Source organism: Myxine glutinosa, chromosome 2, assembly GCF_964187855.1.
Source record: "Myxine glutinosa chromosome 2, kmMyxGlut1.1, whole genome shotgun sequence".
NCBI lineage: Eukaryota > Metazoa > Chordata > Myxini > Myxiniformes > Myxinidae > Myxine > Myxine glutinosa.
This window is the reverse complement of record NC_136262.1, coordinates 213987071-214004696: the sequence shown is the minus strand read 5'-3', so window position 1 is coordinate 214004696 and position 17626 is coordinate 213987071. Positions and strand designations below refer to the sequence as shown.

General features: G+C 46.5%; 1 protein-coding gene across 1 annotated transcript; it reads right to left on the bottom strand.

The window, feature by feature from the left end:
* Positions 1-7751: 7751 nt before the first annotated feature.
* Positions 7752-10713, bottom strand: LOC144890707 (uncharacterized). The gene is made up of 2 exons (XM_078772227.1): positions 8950-10713; positions 7752-8811 (listed from the first exon to the last, which is right to left on the bottom strand). Exons 1-2 carry the CDS (start codon positions 9553-9555, stop codon positions 7963-7965), a joined length of 1455 nt encoding a protein of 484 aa, XP_078628353.1. The 5' UTR covers positions 9556-10713; the 3' UTR covers positions 7752-7962.
* Positions 10714-17626: the final 6913 nt, after the last annotated feature.

The window sequence follows — 17626 nt, the reverse complement described above, 5'->3', positions numbered from 1 at the left end:
TGTCAGATGGTACGTGAGGAACTGACAATGCGGGTGGACGAGGTGACAGAGATAATGGAGACAAAGGACCGAGAGGTGAGGACGCACATCGAAACGGTTAAGGTAGCCTTAGAGGACGAACTTGAGGAGACGCACCGAGAAATAAAAGAGGTTAAACAAAAATTAGAGGAAGTGGAAGAAGAGGTGAGTGAAATTAAGAAGAGACGGACAGAAACTAAGAGAGAAATAAAGGAGGAGATAGCGGAATATGTGCAAGGTCGGTGCTCAACTCATAATGTGATGCTCACTGACCAAATAAAGAGTTTGCAGGTGGCAAAGGAGGTGCGGAGACGAAGTACGGAGGTGAGTGGCAATGTATATGATGTGAGGAAAGCTTCAGTCGGCTTGGGGATTGGTTTGGATCCGGGTGTTCGTGAAAGGCCGTTGGTGAAGTGTGTGACAGGTCAGGTGTGCGAAAAAAGAGGTGTGCGAGAATGTCCGACCATGGGGTGTGTGAGGAAAAAGTGCACGCCGAGGAGTGAGTGTGCCGTCAAGAGTGAGTTGGTCGAAGCGCGTGTGCGAGGGGGTACATGGAAGCGCGGTGTGGGGAGTGTTACGGAGGAAGTAACGAGAGAGTGTACACCTGTGGTGAGTGTTACAGAGGATGTAACGAGAGAGTGTACACCTGTGGTGAGTGTTACAGAGGATGTAACGAGGAAGTGTGCGCCTGTGGTGAGTGTTACAGAGGATGTAACGGGAGGGTGTGCGCGAGAAAGGTGTGTAACGGACGGGGGCATGAGGAAAGAGTGCGCTGTCGAGAGGAAGGGTGAGTGCGTTGTCAAGAGTGGAGGTGAGAGTAGTGAGAGTGAAACGGAGCGTGAGTTGGTTGTGACAGGTGAGCGAGGATGTACACCTGGAATGGAAGGATGCACACCTGGAATGGTAGAGCGTGAGTTGGTTGTGACAGGTGAGCGAGGATGTACACCTGGAATGGAAGGATGCACACCTGGAATGGTAGAGCGTGTGTGGGAAGGCACATTTGAGTTGGTAGTGAGGCACGTGGTTGGGTGTGCGAATGAGAGCACACCTGTGATTGTCACAGAGGAAGTGACCGAGGAGGGGGCGCGAAGAGGTGTGTTGGTGAGGTGTGCGACCAACGAATGTGTGCCAAAGTGTTCGGTGGTCAGGTGTGTGACCAAGTCGGCGAGCGGAATGAGTGTACCGAGGTGTGTAAGGAAAGGTACGAGGAGAATGGGAACAGCTGCATGTATGAGCAAGAAAGGGGTAGCGTATGCTTGTAAGAATCCAGGTGAAGCGTCGATGGTAACCAGGTTAGAGGTTAGAACGACTTATAGCCGAATCGGGCCCTCGGTGCGCGTCGGGCAGCTTCGCGTGCCGCGAGGACCAGCGGGGATCCGGACCACGGCGGTTTCGAAAGAACCGCCGTACGCGATCCACGCTGTGCCTCGCTTGGAACAGCCGCGTCCGGGCTCCACTAGGCGGAGCGGGCAGCTGGATAGGAAGGGTAGTCATGGCGACCACGTTTTGTTGAGACGTGCCGGCAGGTCGAGATCGGGACATTGGATGGCTCCACGCCGAGGTGGTGCGTGGGATCTCGGCCCGGGTAAGCCCCCGCCCCTGCCCCGAATGCGGGACGCATCCAGCCGCCGGCACAAAAGAATCCGCGTTCATTGCTCGGCTGTACGAAGCCGGGCTGTAGATGTGAATTGGCGCACCGAGAGGATGTAATAAGTAGACGGGTGATGGTGATAGTGATAGTGAATTGATACGAAATTTCGAAAGGTGGGTAGAATTGGCAGTAAATGGAAAATTTTTGAATTGGTTGGAATCTGGACGAACAAAATTGATAGTGAGAGACCCCCGATGTGGTGGGATGGCAAATCCACCATCCCTCACAGACGTGGGGCAAAGGAGCTATAGTCTATGGGGTGTATGGCAGTGAAAACTAGCCCGGGTGGGTTAGGATATTGATAGGGCCCTAGCGAAGATGACATTAGGTAACGTTAAGTTTAGTTAGTGACTGATACCTGTAGTGGGGACGCAGGTAGATTAGTGTGGATTATAATGACGTGGGAGCGCAATAGTTTAAAGGGACGACTGGGAAGCGCAAGTTTCAGAGGGGAGTAGTTAGCTGAGATGATGCCGTGTGTGTGAGGATTGAACAGGTGAGAATGGAACAGGTGTGATTGCACAGGTGTGCAACTGAACAGGTGTGTGGAGCCGTGTATGAGGGAGTAGTGGTGATTGCGTGTTGTGTTGACCAAATGGTCCAGGAAGAAAGGAGGGTGCAGGTGGCACCAGGTGTGAGGGCACAGGTGTGCAACAACAGGTGTATGTGGCTGTGTGGAATAAATGGTAGTGTGGAATATCTGGAGTATTGGAATGGATGGTCGTGGAGTGAGAATGGTGGAAATGGTGGAGTGGAGTGGATGGTGCGAAGGTGTGAATGGGGGAAGAGTGGACCCCCATCACGGATACCCGGGGCGGGTAGTGTAAGTGTTAGGTAGAGGGTACAGGTAAATTGTGGTTGGATATTGGCATCTGTGGTGCGGGTGACAGAATGGTATTTGGATGGGTGCATTAGTGTTGTGGAAATGGCTGGGCGTGTAGCCTGTTAGTGTGTGTAGTTGGTTTGGGCACTCCACCACTGTGAGGATGTCGGCCAGGTGAGGCCGCAGGTGGGCTCTGGGAGCCGGTAGTAGTTGTTGTGGATGGGGCCCGAGGATCCGGAGGACGGACCCGGGTAGCCCAGTGCCAGAGGGCACCATGGGGTGACAGAGCCAGGAGAGGGGCTGTCCCCAGTTAGTTAGGTTAGGGTGAGGAGCTAGGTAAGCTCGGGTGGCAACTACAGTGGTGGAGGTGTGCAGGTGGGTAGACCTGTTGGGAGAGCTAGACGTCGCAGCCCCGAAATTGTGCGGGAGCACCGTGAGATGAATCGGGGGAGTGAGACCCCAAATGAGAGGCACCACAGTTTGGTCAATGGGAATTGGTTTTTAGAACCCATAGGGTAAGTTGGCCAATGGATTGGCAGGGAGAGACCCCGGGTAGTGTAAGTGTGTTAAAGTCATTTAGAGGATAGTTAGGATGAAGGATCTCCTCGCACCATCTGCATCCACTCACCTGAGGTGACAGGTACTCCACACCATGCCATGTTTTGATTATTTTTTATGATGCAAATGTTTGGATTGTGAGACGCATCATGACGTGGGTGTGACATTGTGCGTAATTCCATCTCTCCCTCCTTATGAGGATTGATGATGAATTGGTGATGGCAAATTTTGAACTAAAGGGATTGTGGAGACGAATTTGGTATAGGGGAAATATGGGGAAGACGTGACAGTCGTGATGAATTTGTAAATGGGTAGATTTTTGTACATATGGGGTAAGGGTAGGGTAGGTGACAGGGGGGTGACGTACGGTAGGGACGAGCTTTCTCACTTCGCCCTCCGTACGCATTTTGCCTTGCATTGCCTTATTGACGTGTACCCTTGTGACCTTACCCCTCACTCAATTGTCTTTCTTTTGTCTCCCACATGACCTGTGCGCCATTGGGTGCCGATGGGGGCGTGCGTGAGGTGGCCATTGTGCGCCCGAGATTCCCAGAACCAGCATGCATTGCGTTGATGTACCACTGTATGGACCGCTGTTCTGCGGCCAAGTACCACTTGATGGACCCCAGGTTCTGGGGCAGGGCACCTCTGTTGGAGACCGGCCATAGTGGCCAGGGAATCTTGCTTGCGGACCTCGGTAAGGTGGCACCTATGCCAAACAGGTGGACCACCCTTAGTTGGCCCCTGAGGCCCTAAATAAAAATGGACACAAGTTGTGCTTTTTATTATTTCCAACTAGGCCGCATGAAGCCAGAAGACGTCGGGAAGAACATCGGCCCAGCAGAGAAAGAGAAGACCACCACCAGTTGTTTTGTTGTGTTTATTATGAACCATGGTGACTGCGCACCGAGTGGTGTTTTTGGTGCTTTGTGGTGCTTTGGTGCTTTTGGGTGCTTTGGTGGTATTGGTACTGGTGCATCGATGCAATGCGTGCTGTCTCCTCCCTCCCAACAGGAATTTCTTTCTCTTGTTCCCTAAAAAGAAAAAAAAAGAAAAAAAAACACAGGTCCTGGGTTGCGTTGTAAATAAGAAATCACGTCATCTATCTATAATTCCAGTAATCTCTGTGTGTATGTTTGTATGTTTGTATGTTTGTATGTTTGTATGTATGTATGTATGTATGTATGTATGTATGTTTGTCTGTGACCGCTGTTTCTCGACAACTACCGGTCCGATATACTTTAAACTTGCCAGGTATATTGCTGGGGACCCGAGGATGTGCCTTTTCAAGGTTTCATATTAATCGGAGAAGTAGTTACCGAGCTATGTCCAAAAAACGATTCAACCAATCAGAGAGCAGCGAGCTATCACGTGTGCCGAACGTGGCGAACAGACTCTGCCTCGGACGGCACATTTGAGAGCGTATTCATTTATTTCACGTTGGAAAACTATGTTGCCGTTAAACTATGTTTTAAAACTAATTAAAACTAATTTGCGATTCATCGTAACTGCGATTTGCGACCTTCCGGACAGTGAAGACTTCACTTCCGGCAGCCAATCACAGAACGCTTTGTTGCGTAGGCGTGGCCGATGTGAGAGCGAGCCGAGCCGAGCGCGTGCGCCATTACGGTTCGTAATTCGATTTCTTCCGGAGAAAATAATAATTTCTCGATTTCTTATGCGCATTATTTCTCCCAATTCAGTCAGAGCGAAGGGCGGAAGCGAAGAGCGTTGTTTTTTTTGTTTACGGGCGTACGGGCGGGGTAGAGCGTACGGGTAGCGTTTTTTTTTTTTTTTGGCAAGGAACGGGCACCCACGTACGGGCATGCCCTAGTCTATCTATAATTCCAGTAATCTCTGTATGTCTGTGTGTATGTCTGTGTGTTTGTCGTTTGTCTGTGACCGCTGTTTCTCGACAACCACTGGTCCGATATACTTTAAACTTGCCAGGTATATTGCTGGGGACCCGAGGATGTGCCTTTTCAAGGTTTCATATTAATCGGAGAAGTAGTTACCGAGCTATGGCGATTTAGCCGTTCGCCGTTCGCTTTGGCTTTGCGAATGAACCAAACCATTTCATGTAAATAGAGGGGGGGGGTTCTGTGGTCGTTGCGAATGGACCAAACCATTTCATGTAAATAGAGGGGGGGGGGGGTTCTGTGGTCGTTACTGCCACGTGGTTTCAAAGTTTTTTTTTGTTGTTGTTGTTTGCACGCATGCTTTTTTGCACGCACGTACGGGCACCCACGTACGGGCACGTCCTAGTTGTAAATAATGCTCCCCACCGTAAATGTATAGTTTGAGAATAATTCCGTAATTCGGTTAGCTGTGGGCTTGAGTCTGTTAGACAGGATGCAATGCAATAGGGGGACATACTTATTTGTGTTTTAAGATTGTCACACTCAGGGTCAGGTTAATTGTAGAGGGAATTACACCTACGTGTCACACTAAGTTAAAGTTTAATAGGCCCGAGGACGGGCCTGAAGAAAGGAGGGTGCCCTGTAACGAATGTGGAAACGTTACAATGTGAACGTTACAAAAGTACGGTAACACCCTGTTAATGTAAATAATGGTCGCAGTCGGCGTCCTAGTTAATTCCATGAAACTTACACGCAGGTCACGATATATCTTTTAAATAGTGTATTTCCTTATTCCATGTAGGCTAAATATGTGTTTTCCTACTAGATTGACTTTGCATTGTATCAAACAAAATAAGCGTAGGCCCTTCCAATTTCCCCAAAACCTCCCTTCCAATTGCCTTCCGCATTTTGGGCGGTTTTCTTCAAACCACCATTGGCCACGAGGTAGGTTTGGGGAAGAAAGGCGTGTCTCCACCTCGTCATAAGAGGGAAGGAGTGAACCAGCCCTAACAGCCAATCAACACCGCGGTGAGCGACCCGGTAGGCGTGCCCTCGGAGCCGGCGGCTTGATTTCGCCCGAGGTGATAAAAGCGACTGTAAGGGACTGCTTTGAGAGATGACTTGGAGAGGCCTTGGGAGATGAGCAAAGAGGCTGCACCAAGAGGTGAGATGCGAAACGCTCCAAGCCAAAGAGGAGAGGTACTCGGCAAGGAAACCAGCTTTGGAGAGACGCGCTGAAAGGAGGGAGACGGCTCCACCCCAAGAAGAGGAGCAGGTGTGCCGAACCAGCGCGTGACGTCTACCGCAGTGGATACACGACGGAGGGTTTCCCGCCAAAACCGCGAGGAATTGCGAACTGCGGCCTCCCGACTTTGCCTCCCTCTCAAGCAATCCACCTCAAGCCTTACCTGCCTGCATTATCCCCTGTGTAAGTGTGAACGTCCTGTCCTGCTCGTTGTCTTGGGGCTAAGTAAAAATGAATAGTGTAAGTTAACGATTCGCTGTGTTACTGCTTCTTCCATCCATTGCTTGTGTGTGTATAATAAAATCTGTTCTTCCTCCGTATTCTTCTTCTTCTTCTTTTCTTTCTCTTTCGGTCGCTTTAGAGATTTCCCGATTGAATATCTGTGGGGTGATCTGGTCAACGTCGGGTGAAATCGGGTTTTAATCGGGGAGTAACTGTTCGGACGCGGTTAAATACACCACCGCTCGGTCAATATAACATCTAAAACCCGCGTCTGTAACATTATATATATATATATATATATATATATATATATATATATATATATATATATTGTAACGGTTTTGAGAAGTGTAACGAATTTGAGAAGTGTAACGATTTTTGAGAAGTGTAACAATTTTGGAGGAAGTGTAACGAATGTGAAAAGTATGGTTTTGTTATGTGTAACACCCTCGTAATCTATCTATAATTCCAGTAATCTCTGTACGTTTGTACGTTTGTACGTTTGTACGTTTGTTTGTCTGTGACCGCTGTTTCTCGACAACCACGGGTCCGATATACTTGCAACTTGCCAGGTATATTGCTGGGGACCCGAGGATGTGCCTTTTCAAGGTTTTAAATTAATCGGACAAGTACTTACCGAGCTATGGCGATTTAGCCGTTCGCCGTTCGCTTTGGCGTTGCGAATGGACCAAACCATTGCATGTAAATAGAGGGGGGGGGTTCTGTGGTCGTTGCGAATGGACCAAACCATTCATGTAAATAGAGGGGGGGGGGTTCTGTGGTCGTTACTGCCACGTGGTTTCAAAGTTTTTTTTTGTTGTTGTTGTTTGCACGCATGTTTTTTTGCACCCACGTACGGGCACGCCCTAGGATGTTTACACACACACACCCCTACACAAATTTTTTTTTTTTTTTTTTTGGCAAGGAACGGGCACCCACGTACGGTCACGTCCTAGCTTATATATAGTACGGGCATGCCCTAGTGTAAATAATGGTCGCAGCCGTCCTCCTAGTTAATTCCATGAAACTTACACACAGGCCACGATATATCTTTTTAAATAGTTTATTTCCTTATTCTATGTATAGTCTAGTAGGAAGACTAGGTCCCCCTGCACCCCCCGGAGATATACTTCTAATCAGTGTTTCTAGATTGGAAAAAATGTGTAGAAAATGACTAGCTATGGCCCCAAGCTGAAAAAATGTCCCACATACCATTTGTATGCAAATTACTGCTGCCATTATCAAAAAAACGATTTTTGACATATCTCAGCCAATATTGCAGATAATTGAAAAATGAAGGTGTCTAGACCCATGTTTTGAAGGGCATAGATCATGATAGAACTATTCATAACATGATTACATGTGTCTATGGTATACTAGTATGCTAATTAGTGCTTTATTTACAAAATAATCACAGTTTTACGAAATAATAGACTCATATTAAGGTCCGTCTACACAGACGTTAACACAAAGTTTTATTTTTCTAAATATTACAACTGTCAAAATAGTCCTAGCACTCAATGTGACCACTCTTCTCTTGCTTGTTTTAGATAAACATCATTAGCATTAGTGATTCTACACTGAGTCAGTCATCATCATTTTCATCGAAATCGTCAGAGTCAAACTCTTCTTCTCCTTCCTCTTCCTCCTCCTCTTCGTGCTCTCCTGTGTTCAGAAGATCCACCAGTGAGGTTGGTAGGATGGGACCACTGGACCACATTGGTTTCAACAGTCCTTCATCAGTCCTTATCCATCCTTGCTCCTCATAAGGTTTTGGCTTTTCGATGATAGGTTGATCGGCTCTTTTGTACAATGCTACGCGGTGGTTCACACGCTGGATGTGCGGCTTCAGGGCAGACTGGCATGGAGGAAGGCGAGCCAGATCAACCTTGGACTTGGATGTGAGGGTCTTGTCCTCTCCCACCATTTTTCGTAGCAGCTTGGCACGGACAATGTCCACTGATGACTCGCGACTCTGGCCGTACATCACACAGGTGAATTTTTCTAACTGCCTCTCCACCTCAGGGTTGGCATCCCAGTTGTCACCCAGTTCACCGAATGCCCTGTGAAACCTGGGATTCTTCTCCAGCTTTTTCAAGGGCCCGACTTTTCCCTTCCCTTTGAAGGCACTGGTGCAGTCTTCTCCGCTGAACACATAGTACCCCAGGAGAGTGGCACAGTAGTCCTCTCCCAGGGATTCTGCCAGCTCAGGGACGTTGACAAGTTGGCGATGCTTCCCTGACCCTGTATCCAGGTACACCGTCAGCTTGATGTTGTGGGCATGGTGGAGCAGGATCAGGAGGATGTCTGTGTCCGGTGTTCTGACTACAGCGTTCTTGTATCCGATGGTAGCAGCATGATGGAGGTACAGAACCACCCTGGTATCAGTCTCTTCCTGGTTGCTGTAGATCGTGGGGAGTTCACGTACCTCGACCTGAAACACAAAAAGGCACCGCATTTCAATCACCAGTCACTGCCAGTTTCAGATCTAGACAAACATCACAGGTAATCACCTTTTTTTCAGGAAAAATTACAAATTGAATCGCCATTCACGAAGGGCTTTCAATTTTACCTTGCCATTCGTTGAGGCAAGTTGGTGGGCCTTCCCCTCCACGATCAGCACAGCCATCTCTGTTCTCTCCAGCCTGGTAGCTGCCTCTTGTCCACTCCACACTTTCAGAAGAAGCTGGCACATCTGCTTTTTGTTGTCGTCATTTGCAAGGAACATTTTGAAGTCATATGGCTTCCTGGTTGCTGGTCCAGCCAGAATGATCTTCTCTGAGCTGCCCCGCCTCAGCCTTTCCTGCGCTTTGATTGACTCAGGATGGTAACTGTCAGTGGAGAACAGAAAGTGCTGCTTGGCCACCATCTGATCAAGCACCTGCAAGCATATCTCACCACATGTTGGGGGAAGGTTGGCAAGGGTATGCAGCAGCGCCATTCCATCCTGGATGAACAGGGCATCCTTGGGGTATTGCAGATCTTGTGGTGTGGTGTCCTCTAAAAGGTAGTGCAGAATGGAGGCTTTGTTGGTTTTGCAGAAGAACCCATCTGGTGTCCCAAGGCTAGGAGGCACTGGCATCAGGCAGTACTTCATGAGTTCTCCCAGGTCTAATGGCTCATCTTGACTCTGAGACTTGACAAGGAGCAGGAATGCAAGGTTGCTTTGCACGCTCATAGTTGTAGAATGCTGTGCGGAAAGCTTTAAAACATGACGGATGGTGTTTGGCCTCACATGCAAAGAGGTCTTTGTTTTTCACCTTTCGATGGAGTCGATAGAGACCCATTTTCTCAGCCCGTGTTTCGATTTGCTCCCATGCATTTTCTTTGTTTTTAAAGGATGGGAAGGTTGTAGGCCTCTCAGTATTGCGATGAGCATCTTTGGTCTCAACTTTCTCACAAAATATACACTCTGGCGGGAAGATGGGTTCAGCAGAACCTCCTGGTTTACGAGGAGAGTGATGCCATGATGAGGTTGATGGCCCTGGTTCTGTATCATCTCCCAGACGATGAAAGTGGCGGACAAAGTGCTTATAACACTTGCTGTGATATCCTACTCTTTCTAGGTCATCAGGAAGAGTTGCCGGGATCTGATCACATACTGATTGCATACGACATGGGGAGTCATGCGGTTGGTTGAGACGTCTATCCCGGATCTTTTGAAGCAGTTGCAGTTTTTCTGAAGCAGATCCTTTAATTTTACGGAGGGGCGTGAAATCCCCATGATCAGACATGGATGGTACATGAAGGATGCATGTAGGAGGAGAGCTTTGGGCTGCAGGTTCTACACTCCGTTTTCTTTTGGGCATGCTTGCTGTCGATGTCTACCATCACTGTTAAATGACAAATAAGAAATCACGAATGATGTTAAAAGTGCCTGTGAAAGGAGGCTCTGAGTTTTCAGTGAGGTAACAGAGGTTCTGAGTCATGTTCTACACTAGGGTACTTTTTAGCTGACTAAACCATGTTTAGTGGCATCAAAAGTGCTAATAGCTAAAACATCTAAATTCTTCCACACTAACGTTAGCTATCTAGGCCAATGAAACATTGTGCTAAGTTACTGTAGCTAGCTCAGCTGTCGTGCCTCTTTCTGGTTCAATTCATATACAGAAGTCAACAGATATGTCTCATGTTTGGCATTAACAAAAGTTTAAGTTACACCGACATTAGGAACATACTGTACATAGATGAGGCTAGCTTTAACGTTAGCTAACATGGTGCTAGCTGGCTCAGCTGTTATTCTGCCTGTTTATGATTTCATGCAGAAACTGAAGTCAAGAGTGTGAGTAACATTATAGTTAGCATCTTACCTGGCTAGATTGGAGGATGAATACCAAGAACAACACACAGATGGAATGGAAGACTGAACTTTCAACTGAGGTATTCAATAACATCAACGTTACCAATTGATACGAGCGCGCGACATTACCAATTGATACGAGCGCGCGAGCGCGCATGTTACATGGATGGAAATGTAAAATGGCAGCTATAGCAGCACTAATTTGGATCTCTAGTCTGTCATTTCTGCACTGTGATTGGATAACATAAAAAAATATGTTTGGGAGTTAACAGCAGGAGTTGGTAGATTTTACGTGGGCTGGGTGAGAAACCTTTAAATAAGCAAGTGAAAATCTCTCGCAATACAAAGTCAATGGTGGGAAGAAAAGTTGAGTGGTACCAATGTTACTGCCAATGTCCCGCCCCTATGCAAGACTCAGGAGCATCTTGTTGACATTTAACCTTGAAAATACCTGGGTTTAGACCCCTTATGTACCATGTTAAGTTATCTGCAGTATTAACGTATCCTTATCATTTGTAAAACTGATTATTTTGTAATTACAGCATTAATATGCATACTAGTATACCATAGACACATGTAATCATGTTATGAATAGTTCTATCATGATCTATGCCCTTCAAAACATGGGTCTAGACACCTTCATTTTTCAATTATCTGCAATATTGGCTGAGATATGTCAAAAATCGTTTTTTTGATAATGGCAGCAGTAATTTGCATAAAAATGGTATGTGGGACATTCTTTCAGCTTGGGGCCATAGCTAGTCATTTTCTACACATTTTTTCCAATCTAGAAACACTGATTAGAAGTATATCTCCGGGGGGTGCAGGGGGACCTAGTCTTCCTACTAGACTAGTAGGTTAAATATGTGTTTCCCACTAGATTGACTCTGCATTGTATCAAACGAAATAAGCCATTGCCCATGTGCTCATCTCGGAGAAGAGGGGGGGGGGGGGTAGGAGCCGCCAACTCACAGGCGTGGCACGTCGTCATGATCGAAGGGGGAAATCGGACAGCCCTAACAGCCAATCAGCACCGCGGTGAGCGACCCGGTAGGCGTGCCCTCGCAGCCGGCGGCTTGATTCCGCCCCGAGTGATAAAAGCGACTGGAAGGGACTGCTTCAGCAGATGAGCGAAGAGGTGACATACGAGAGGAGCGGTAAGCAGTGAGATGCGAGACGCTCCAAGCCAAAGAGGAGAGGTACTCGGAGAGGAAACCAGCTTTGGAGAGACGCGCTGAAAGGAGGGAGACGGCTCCACCAGAAGGAGAGGAGCAGGTGTGCCCGAGCCGGCGCGTGACGTCTACAGCATCGGCAGCGGATACGCGACGGAGGGTTTTCCCGCCAAAAACGCAAGGAATTGAGAGCTGCTGCCTCCGACCCTGCCTCCTTCTCCAGCAATCCACCTCAATCCATACCTGCCTGCAATATCCCCCGTGTAAGTGTGAACGTCATCTGTCCTAATCGTTGTCCTGGGGTTAAGTAAATTGAATAGTTTAAGCTAACGATGCACTGTGTGACTGCTTCTTCCATCCATTGCTGTAAATAATTTTGGTCGCTCTTTCTTTTTGCTTGTGTGTGTATAATAAATCTGTTCTTCCTCCGTACTCTGTCTTCTTCTCTTTTCCTTCTCTTTCGGTCGCTTTAGAGGTTTCCCGATTGAATATCTGTGGGGCGATCTGGTCAACGTTGGGGGAGTCGGGCCAATTGGGGATCCTGTTAGGTCACGGTTGGACCATCCGCTCGGCCCATCGTAACATCTAAACCGCGATCTGTAACAATATATATATATATAAATACATATATATATACATATATATATATATATATATATATATATATATGTATATATATATATATATATATATATATATATATATATATATATATATATATATATATATATATATATATATCTATAATTCCAGTAATCTCTGTGTGTTTGTTTGTACGTTTGTACGTTTGTTTGTTTGTCTGTGACCGCTGTTTCTCGACAACCACGGGTCCGATATACTTTAAACTTGCCAGGTATATTGCTGGGGACCCGAGGATGTGCCTTTTCAAGGTTTCATATTAATCGGACAATTACTTACCGAGCTATGTCCAAAAAACGATTCAACCAATCAGAGAGCAGCGAGCTATCGCGTGTGCCGAACACACTCTGCCTCGGATGGCACATTTGAGAGCGTATTCATTTATTTCACGTTTGCAAACTATGTTGGCGCTATGTTGGCGTTAAACTATGTTTTAAAACTAATAATAAAACTAATAAAAACGAATTTGCGATTCATCGTAACTGCGATATACGACCTTCCGGAGCTCCTGTGAGAGCGTGCGCCATTTCGGATCGTACGGGTACGTGCATGCCATATGTTGGCGTTAAACTGTTTTAAAACTAATTAAACGGACAAATTTCATGTCATGTTTCATGTAAATAGAGGGGGGGGGGGGGGGATTGTCACTGTACTCGCAAGCCGTTCGCCGTTCGCTTTGGCGTTGCGAATGGACCAAAACCTTTCATGAACCAAACCATTTCATGTAAAGCGTTCGCCGTTCGCTTTGGCGTTGCGAATGGACCAAAACATTTCATGAACCAAACCATTTCATGTAAATAGAGGGGGGGATATAATTTTAGATATAGATATAGTACGGGCATGCCCTAGTATATATAAATATAAATATATATATATATATCCTGAAGGCTGTTATGCAATCCAGAGGGGCATGACATGACAGCTAAATATGACAGACATCAATCGATTCCAATTAAAACAAGCGTTACGCCTAGGTCCCCCGTCGGGGAAGTGATGTGAGTTGACAAAGTGGAAGACGCAGAAAACATGCTATGATATGATATTTCGCTCACAAAGTTCAGACATACATGGAGGCGGCCATCTTGGATTTTGACGTGGCGACCCAATTTTCAATATCGGTCTTCCTTATGCGTAGATACACCCACACACCAGATTAGAAGTTAGTAGTTCGTTTATTTTTCAAGATATTTCTCTCACAAGGTTCAGATATATATATGGTGGCAGCCATCTTGGATTTTGACGTGGCGACCCAATTTTCAATAGCGTTCTTCCTTATGCCAAGATACACCCACACACCAGATTAGAAGTTGGTACTTTGCTTATTTTTCAAGATATTCCACTCACAAGGTTCAGACATACATGGCATCAGACATACATGGCGGCGGCCATCTTGGATTTTGACGTGGGTTGCACCCACACACCAAATTCGAATGCGGTCCTTCGCTTACGCATGTACGCATGCACGGGTGTACGCACGCCTGCAAAACCATAGTCCCCCTTTCGCTCCGCGGTGCGACGGGGAACAATAAACACCTCAATGATATCATAAAACAAAAGGAATGTTATTTTTCTGTGCTCCATTTTCAGAAACAAATATTGGGTTTTTTTAGAAACAGACAATATTGTCTTTCACAATATGTCATCACTCGGGGACAAAAAGTCAGGAAAGTTCTCTTCTCTGCTCTTCTCTCATCTTCTCTTCTCTTCTCTTCTCTTCTCTTCTCATCAGAGCTTGCAGCATAATGTGGCAGAATTTTGAAGGCACAACAAATAAGTCCTGTTGCACTCCAGCTTAAAGCATGGTTTTGCCAAGTGCTCCACAGGACAATCTATGACAGGATTTAGAGAAAAGCAAACAAAAGGATACCATGAAAGGTTGGATCCTGTCTTTGCAGCTGACTGAGCCCGATGAGGAAGGGTGCAGTGTGCATACTGAACTGCTAGAATATGGAACTACCCAGACTCTTGCTTGAGCTGGTGATCCAACTGAACTGAGCAACTGGGCAAGAAGGACCTTCGTCAGGGACGTAACCAAGAACCAAATGACCATGGCTGTTCCAAATCCAACTCCCATTTAAATCTAAATTTATTTTTCCTTTTAAAATTTTTTATCCCTATTTGTGCCAAACCGCAGCTGCAGGTAACAACCCCCTCAGGTTGTTCTGCTCCTCCCTGCAACTGTTACAAATTCCCTACGGGGACCAAATTTCCTGAGGCTCGATCTCCTGATCCCTCTCTGTCCGAATCCAGCCTGGAGCCAACACACTCCCCCAACTGGGTATTCAATTTCGGAGCCTCCGTTGCCAAATTGCAGTGTATGGTGAGGGTCCCCTCGGTCACTTCAACCACCTCCTCGGACCGGCTCACCTCATCACCCAGACTCCTTTGGGCCTGAACAAACTCTACCTCCATGGGACTGTGCCAGGTCCCCAGCCGCTGTTTCACATCATTTACATCCCCATCATTATCAATCATTTCTGGCCCCATCAGGCCTTCTTCCCCAATAAATACATGGTCCAGCTCCATTACTCGGACCCCACTATTGTTATCCCCTCTTGCTCTGAACCACCGCCCTGGTGCTGCACCATTCCGAATTCATCCCCCGGTTGGGATGTTGACATCCACCCGGCCCGATAAACCTCCAGGCCAGCATGTAACAAACATTTTCTAATTAAATTTCTACCTTCCCCATTCCCTTCCAAATTTCCTTCCCTAACTTCTCCAACTATTTCAATTGCCATTCCCGGCTCCTGAGCCCCTTGTGAATCATTCTTTTGTTCTTTCTTTATCTCATTCGTTTGCTCACATGGGGTTTCCGTTTCCTTAATCTGCGCATCCAATCTTTCACCACATCCCCTTATTATCCCCCTTAATTCATTCCTTCGGGAGTCCATTTTTTCTAATCGCTCACTCTGAGAATCCATTTTGCTATTCAATTGCTCACTCTGAGCATCCATTTTGCTATTCAATTGCTCACTCTGAGCATCCATTTTGCTATTTAATCGCTCACTCTGAGCATCCATTTTGCTATTTATTTCCCTCATGTTGTTATTCATTTTCTCCTCCATTCCCTCAGTCTTCCTAATTAATCGATCCCATGGCTGCTCGGGTATCAAGGCCGTCCCTACGGCGGGGGAAGTTCCATCGCTATGCTCAAACCCCCCTACTAGTACCCGACTGCAAAGCTGCAATGAGCCGGCGAAGCCAAAGCCTCTTGCCACTATTTTACCCATCACTCTGGCATCAGTAGGTTAGGTAGTTGGTAGTAGGTACCGTACCTAGTTCAAAATGACACCATTTGCATTCTGGATGAGATTAAAATTTATTAAATTTTCATCTTCATTAATTCGGTGAATTCCGTCTCAATTTCGGATATTTCCGGCTGTGAAAAACTATCCCCTACGGCCGCGACATTTCTAAAAAATAATTCTTCGTCAATTTTAGAATATTTGACGCCGTTTTCAGCCTCCGAAACGCGGTAATAAACTTTTTTGAAATATTTTTTCAAATGCTCGAATCTCATTGGTTCCGGTGTTTGGTGACGATTTTCGTTGAAGACAACCAGGGCCCTGGGAACGAGGTTGGTCTTAAAGTATTTTAATTACAAATTAGAGGTGCATAAGATTGTGAATCAAACAAAGACGGGTGAAACAAACTCCTATTGAACTTTTTCGCAATTTTTTAATGCTTATTTCCGCATCCGGAAGATGGCGGCCTCCATTGAGTGATTTGGTTTTTGAAATATTTTTTCAAATGCTCGAATCTCATTGGTTCCGGTGTTTGGTGACGATTTTCGTTGAAGATAACCAGGCCCGTGCGGGTCGAGGTCGGTCTTAAAGTATTTTAATTACAAATTAGAGGTGCATAAGATTGTGAATAAAAAAAAGACGGGTGAAACAAACTCCTATTGAACTTTTTTCAATTTGTTATGCATACTTCCACATCCGCAAGATGGCGGCCTCCATTGGGCGATTTGGTGCGTCAAAGCTTCGAAATTCTCAAGGGATGTGTCCTTTTACTAACTACTAACGGCTCCGTGTCCTTTTATACGAGCGTCTGAAACAACTACCTAACCTACTTATGCCATAGTGATGGGTAAAATAGTGGCAAGAGGCTTTGGCTTCGCCGGCTCGTTGCGGCTTTGCAGTAGGGTACTAGTAGCATAATAGCCGGCGAAGCCGGTGTTGTCAATGAACGCGTACGTATTATGTTGAAAAGCCAGATTTTGCTGGATCCCTTGAGAATTTCGAAGCTTTGACGCAACAAATCGCCCAATGGAGGCCGCCATCTTGCGGATGCGGAAGTATGCATAACAAATTGAAAAAAGTTCAATAGGAGTTTGTTTCACCCGTCTTTGTTTGATTCACAATCTAATGCACCTCTAATTTATAATTAAAATACTTTAAGACCAACCTCGTTCCCCGGGCCCGCATGGGCCCTGGTTATCTTCAACGAAAATCGTCACCAAACACTGGAACCAATGAGATTCGAGCATTTGAAAAAATATTTCAAAAAAGCTTATTACGCGTTTCCGAGGGTGAACACGGCGTCAAATATTCTAAAATTGACGAAGAATTATTTTTTTAGAAATCTCGCGGCCGTAGGGGATAGTTTTTCACAGCCGGAAATATCCGAAATTGAGACGGAATTCACCGAATTAATGAAAATGAAAATTTAATAAATTTTAATCTCATCCAGAATGCAAATGGTGTCATTTTGAACTAGGTACGGTACCTACTACACCTACCTACTACCAACTTCCTAACCTACTGATGCCATAGTGATGGGTAAAATAGTGGCGAGAGGCTTTGGCTTCACCGGCTCATTGCGGCTTTGGCTTCACCGGCTCATTGCGGCTTTGGCTTCACCGGCCCATTGCGGCTTTGGCTTCACCGGCCCATTGCGGCTTTGGCTTCGCCGGCTCATTGCGGCTTTGGCTTCGCCGGCTCATTGCGGCTTTGGCTTCGCCGACTCATTGCGGCTTTGGCTTCGCCGGCTCATTGCGGCTTTGGCTTCGCCGGTTCATTGCGGCTTTGGCTTCGCCGGCTCATTGCGGCTTTGGCTTCGCCGGCTCATTGCGGCTTTGGCTTCGCCGGCTCATTGCGGCTTTGGCTTCGCCGGCTCATTGCGGCTTTGGC

What these genes read in the sequence shown, in the direction of transcription:
- LOC144890707 (XM_078772227.1), bottom strand. Translation starts at nt 9,555, where the DNA reads ATGAGCGTGCAAAGCAACCTTGCATTCCTGCTCCTTGTCAAGTCTCAG. An exon ending in TTGCCTCAACGAATGGCAAG is followed by an intron (nt 8,812 to 8,949) that starts GTAAAATTGAAA and finishes TTTGTGTTTCAG; the next exon opens with GTCGAGGTACGTGAACTCCC.